The 6,436-nt window shown below is 42.3% G+C and overlaps 1 protein-coding gene across 1 annotated transcript; it reads left to right on the top strand.

Annotated features, from left to right (window-relative positions):
- The first annotated feature begins 1,368 nt into the window (after window positions 1-1,368).
- Window positions 1,369-5,124, top strand: LOC108415130 (protein FAM111A-like). Its single transcript, XM_017688107.2, is given in 4 exon segments — window positions 1,369-1,427; window positions 1,651-1,682; window positions 3,042-3,588; window positions 3,591-5,124. Coding segments are annotated over 4 exon segments (1,938 nt in total). The 5' UTR covers window positions 1,369-1,390; the 3' UTR covers window positions 4,913-5,124.
- The last annotated feature ends 1,312 nt before the right edge of the window (window positions 5,125-6,436 follow it).

Raw genomic sequence — 6,436 nt, 5'->3', positions numbered from 1 at the left:
GTTTGGTGTAGTGTAGTGGGTAACACCTCTGCTTTCTACGCTGTAGACTGGGTTCAGTGCCCCACCTGGGTCAGCACCCTACACTATACCAATAAGAGTCCTTGGGCAAGACTCCTAACACCGCCTTGGCCTGCCTGCCTGTGTAAAATGATCACATTGTAAGTCGCTTTGGATAAGAGCATCAGCCAAATGCCGTAAAAAAATGTTTGATCTTTTTGTTAACGCCGCTAACGGTCGCTCTCTGTCTAGCTCACAGTATGTACACTGTGTCTACATTTCACCTTGTATCGCTCCTTACATAACACTTAATTATTGACGTCAGTGGAGCAGCTCAGGATTCTGACATAATTCCTAAATAAAGGTTAGATTTGCTTCTGTAGCAGTCATTTCTGAAAAGACTAGTCTCGGCCTTGCCAGATCTTCACTTAGGACTAAAGACAGGAAGTAATATGGCACCAGGTCCGAATTGAGTTCAACACAAAAAGCCAACAATCAAATTCTAAAACTACATCATCATTTCAGAATAATGTTTAGTATAAACCTCATTTCTAAAGACTGTATTACTCTTAGTACTCTTCCAGTTGTGCCATGCCTGATGTGATGATGACCTGAGGAGCTGAACCTGACCCAGACAGCTGATTTGATCAGGCTTAACCCTGGGCCACATCTGGCTGTACATGAGACCAACACACTGCATGGGCCCAGATGCAGCTACTAGAACTTAGCCTGTTTATTGCCATTAGAGGGTCACATCTCCTCCACCTTTAAACCAGCACTGCCAGAACTGACCCACCACTTCGGACCACTAGCAGGAAAACCAGGCCATTAAGGTTCTGCCAGAAGTCTCTTCACTCCTGCGAAGAGAATTTTAGTCCTTGGTGGAATTTTATAAGTTGAAAGATTCATTAGAAATTGGAGAATCTTTGGCGTAGGCCCCATCCTCTGTCCAAGCCTGGGGACTCTTACTCATCCTGCTGGATTGAGCTGGCAGGGACGGAGCCTTGCGGGGAGGGAGGAGGGGAACGTAGGCAGCTAAAAGCAGCAGAACAGGTATGTAAGTCAAGTCATTTTAAAGACATGTGATTGGCGAGGAGTGATGAATGAATGAAGCAGCATTACAGACTTCCTGACAGAACTTTGCTAATGCTTCCACTTTTGCACAGCGCCCCCAGGCTTCAGGAGTGGAGGATAGCTTGTGCTTGCCACCATGAGAGTCCCAGCTGTCTTTGTTTAAGTAACAGACAGAATGTCATGAAGGCCAAACCTTTTCAGGGTGGAGTTTTCCAGTGTTCGGTGCCGTATTTGACCGTGATCTGGATTTAAGTTATTTAAGTCATAAAATTTAATTTAAAATCTAAAATCATAAAATCTTTCTTGTTTTACAGTAACAATGAATGCTGGCACACAGAGTATTGAGATGTCTGAAGGTGAGTCTATAAGCCATAATATTTCTTTCTTATTTTCATATTTCATTTCACTCTGGAGTAAACACCTGTTTGATGAATTCCTGAAAGTAGTTCATCATGAGGGAGTGTCATATTTAAACATTAAGTGTTTAGTATCAAAGTGTCATTGATGTTGGGTAGGACTTTATTTCACAGTGCTCTTTTTACAGCGTGTGGCTGAATGTACTGTTTTATCTCCCTACAGAAACTGAGGTCCTGCCCACAGAAACTGAGCAGGTCAGGCAGGTCGCCAAATTTCACCTGCTCATCTTCCTTAATTTACTTTTAAGAAGATACTTTACATGATTCCCCACTTCCAAATGCAGTCAAACAGCCAAGGTGTGTTTGGTGTGCAAACTTTGCTTCTTTACTGTTGAACTGGTGTTGCTAGGTTAACATCGCTAACAAACACTGGAAGTCAGTAGTCACCCAAACCATTTCTGTAAACCCTCACCCAAACCTTTCTCTCCACTGACTTGAACTCCACCCAGGAGCGTTTCACAAAGCAGGATTTCTCAGTTTAGCTAGACGACCTAAGTCCAAAGTCAAGCCTGTCCACTAGGAAAGAGCTGAGGGACATTCCTATTGGACAGTCCTCATCTCTGGGCTTAAGTTATCTGGCTAACTGAGAAATCTTGCTTTGAGAAGCACCCCCTGTCTTAACTCAGCTCATGCAGACGAGTTGATGTATCACTAAACTGTAAAAAGTGAAAGAACCTCTCCATGCAGCTAAAAGAAGGAGCACAGTTGTTCAGGATAACCAGAGTTGCTTCTTTCCTGAGCGCAGTTTGGCATCATTCTGTACAAGACGACCAAAGTCAGGGCGTCACAGCACAGGACACACTGTGTGGTAATGTATCGTAGGTAGAAACGCTGAGCAGGCTTATTCAGAAAGTCAGTACAACGTCCAGTTATGAATCTGAGGACCTCATTTTCTGTACAAACGAGTCTAAATTGCTTATGTTGGCCCAACCTGAATAAACCCATGACGAAATGCATCAGTTTTAATGCCGGACCCACCAGTGACTTTCCAGGGACACTCGGTCCCCAAAAGGACAGGAAACTGGAGGTGTATTTGTGGCAAGTGATGCCAGCTGAGGTGCAGTGTTTCTACAACTCTCTTACAGTAACAATAGCTTTGATGGTAATGTAGCTCCAGTTTTAGCTTAAATGTGTAAATAAAGTCCGCCCATGCTACTTTGAGTTTACGTAGCTTATTGAAGTCATTTGAAACAAATGATATGAAGATTTTGGAATGCATTTGGGAAACCGTTTGGGTGACTATTGACTTCCAGTGTTTGTTGTCAATGTTAGCCTAGTAGCTCCGGTTCTAAACTAAAGAAGGAAAACTTTGACACCAAACATGTCTTGACAGCGTGACTGATTTGGGAAAGAGACATCATATAAGTTTGATTTTTCACCAAACTGTTCTTTTAATCTTCTGCAAGCTGTTACATTATGTGTATTAAAATAACTGAACAGTTATTAATAATTATTATTGTTAATTAGTTAACAGTTTTTAAGAATTAATACAGCCTATTATATTAGATCATGCTTTAGCAGAGAGTAACAAGATAACATGTTATTTCCTTCTAGAACTATGAACCCAGCGTGATCAACCAAGTCATCCATTTTCGGGTCAATAAAGAAAAGTATGCTGTTTCCTGTAAGCCATCCATGACTGTACTAGAGGCACTGAAGAGAAGCAAAAGATTCAGAGGGATCCAACTAAAGAACCACGGCAAAGAAATCATTATCCAGAGAGAGAAGTTTCCAGAAGCTGTTGTGAACCTTGGCTTTCCCTGCAGCCTTGTTGAAGAACAGGAGACGCTAGATGTCAGCTTCATCAAAGCAGAAGCTCCCTCACCAGCTGGTGAAACAGCACTGAACCCCCCACATACCCTAAGAGCTGAAGATCTGGTCACCTTCAACATAAGAAGCAAAGGTGGCAAAAATATCAGGCAAATTATGAAAAATCAAGAGCTGAAGCTTGAGTTTGATTTTGTGTGTGTTCATGCAAGGAGAGGAGAGAACCTGAGAAAAGCTTTGAAGAGGGACGGGAGGTTCACGGATGTCATTTTTAGTAAGAAGTGCGCTGTTATTGAATTAGAATCTGAGGTGATCACTGAAATGTCAAACGAGTTGATCATCTAGATGGGAAGAATTTACAGGTAATTCGCTTTGAGGATTCTGCTCAGTTGGTTAGCTCTAAAGCAGCAGGAAGCAGGAAGGTGTGGAGGACCATGAGTGATGTTTCTGATATAACACCGTCTGGTTCACAAACTGAAAACCCTAGAAAGCTTGTGCGCACTAAACCAAGAGAACTGGCTAAAACTTCCCTGAAATCCGTGGATGTGACGGCTGTTCTCCAAGCCTGTAAAAGGATCCCAAACTCTGAAGAGCTGTTTAAGACTCTTTCTACACAGTGTAGGTTTTTGTTGAATAAGATGAAAAAGGAGAGCAGCCTTAAGTCCTACAGGGATCTCTTCAGAGTGGAGTATGACAAAGGTACCCAGAGTTTCTCTACAGTAAGGAACGGAAAGAGACTGATGCAGCTGTCAGATTCTGTTTGCAAGATAAGCATTGATGGGAAACCAACCGGAACTGGGTTTCTGCTCTTTGAGAAGTTCATCCTCACCTGTGCACACGTGATTGACTGTGAACCACAGAAGCTAAAAGAACCGGTTACTGCAGAATTTGACTATGAAGATGATAAGACAAAGCAAGTCTTTCAGGTGAAGGAAGATATTGTATGTCTCTCCTATGAAGTGGAAGGTGAGGGACCATTTCTTGATTTTGCATTATTTGAATTGGGGGAACTCATTCCAGAAGCAGGGGGATCAATAAAGTCTGCTCAGACAGCTGAATCAACACCCCCTGCTCTGCTAAAGGCTTCCACCAGCTCTGCCAAGACAAAGGTTACCAAGAGCATTTGCATCATTGGGCACCCATATTGTTGTAGTAAGAAATATGATATCTGTTCTGTGATTAGGGATGATAAATGGAAGAGGACTACAAACAACCGCCTTTCTCACATAACAGACAAGGTTCTGCACATTATATCAGAGATGTCATTAGAAGATGATTGGAACTACAACTCCTCCCAGATTACCTACAACACTTGTTTTTTTGGTGGTTCATCTGGCTCTCCTGTCTTTAACAAGAAGTGTGAGCTGATTGGTATTCATACTGGTGGCTATGCATATGAGGACAACAAAAATAAATTCAGAAGCTTGATGGAATATGGCTTTCCCATTGGGCCAGTCCTGAAGCGCATCATGATACAGTTGAGGGAGACAAGAAGTGATGTTGTGACCGTCTTTGAATCTCTGGTCCTTCAACAGGACAATGTAGACTCTCCTACTGACACAGATTTCCATACCACCCCACTTTACCCAATGATCAAATCAGCCCAAGACAAAAGAGACAACATCAATGACAAAACACCAAAACTGAATTTGTCTTAAGGAAACAAAGAAAAAACAGCAAGAAAGCAGGTGCAGTATGAAGGGTAAAACCAGATGCTCTTACAAAGCATCTGTCTGCACCACTGTGACGCAGTGATGACTGACATTCTACATTACACTCACCGGCCACTTTATTAGGTACACTATAGATCGCTTGTTAACACAAATAGCTACTCAGCCAATCACACGGCTGCAGCTCACTGCATTTAGGCCTGTAGAGGTGGTCAAGACGACTTGCTGAAGTGCAGATCGAGCATCAGAACGGGGAAGAAAGGGGATTTAAGGGGCTTTGAACGTGGCGTGGTTGTTGGTGCCAGACGGGGAACTGTAAGAGGGGGTCATCGAGTTCCTGACCGGCTCCTTCAGTCTGAGAGGAGCTGAGACCCCTGAGCAGAACGTTCTGTGTTCGGAATGAAGAGGGTCTTGGTTTCTTTCAGATTCTGGAACAAGATGAAAGTCGCTAAGGACAACTACAATTTTACATAATGACATTTTAACACTTATTTTGATTTCTTCAGGGTTAGGGTAAATATTCTGGTGACACATTTCCTCATGTTAAATGATGTGTGTTTGAATTATAAAAATCACTATTGAATAAATTGTATCAACTTTAAACAGGTACTTGTTTTCTGCTTATTATTTATGGCTTAAATGGACTAATAAACTTTCAGCTCTTATTTATTTCAGAATAAAAAAGAATAGTAAAATATCACCTGGCTGGATACATAAGAATGGGTGTCAGGTAAACAGGTGAACTGCTACTGCTCCTGAGCTCTGAGTACACCAAGGGTTTACACCATTGCTTACACCATGGTCCAATCCCCTCGGCTGACAGTCCATGACTGAAGTGCCCTCGAGTAAGACACCTAACAACAACCGGCTCCCTAGTGTGTGTGTGTGTGTGTGTGTGTGTGTGTGTGTCAGGGTTCAGGGTTGGTCCCAGGAAGCGCTCCCCATGGTGGACACCAGCCATATAGGAGGAAGATACAAGCAGCACAGAGAAATACACGTGGTCTCTCAGGATGACTTGTCCTTGTGTTTGATCAAAGCCAACATGAGAATGGACGATGAAACAGCTCAGTGAGTTTAGTTTTCTTACTGATGTCTGAGAGTCCTGAGAGAAAACGAGAAAAATGATCAAATGTTGATTCAAGATTTTCTATTTTCTGAGACCAATGTTTCCATTAGCTGTGTCAAACAAACAAATAAATAACTAATATCTAAAGTAAAATGGTGTCTTTGCCTAAGGTCAGTGTGTTGATTTTGTACTCCATCACCCAGTCTCCACACCGTACCTGTATATGATCAGAGGCTGTGATAAGAATTAAGAACAGCCATTCAAAATAAAATCCTTCAGTACAGGAGCCGAAAGTCAAAGTTAAAACTTTAGAATGCATGCTGTGGACCATGGACCCAAAAACAACACGTCTCTACTGTCCTGCGGTTCCTTGATCAAATCCTGATCAATGTAAAAGATTTACATCATGTGTGGGTTCACCATGAAGCTGGAAGTTATAAAGACAG

This window comes from Pygocentrus nattereri, chromosome 20 (genome assembly GCF_015220715.1).
Source record: "Pygocentrus nattereri isolate fPygNat1 chromosome 20, fPygNat1.pri, whole genome shotgun sequence".
Taxonomy (NCBI): domain Eukaryota; kingdom Metazoa; phylum Chordata; class Actinopteri; order Characiformes; family Serrasalmidae; genus Pygocentrus; species Pygocentrus nattereri.
The sequence above is the reverse complement of the archived record's forward strand: the minus strand, read 5'-3'. Positions and strand labels throughout refer to the sequence as shown.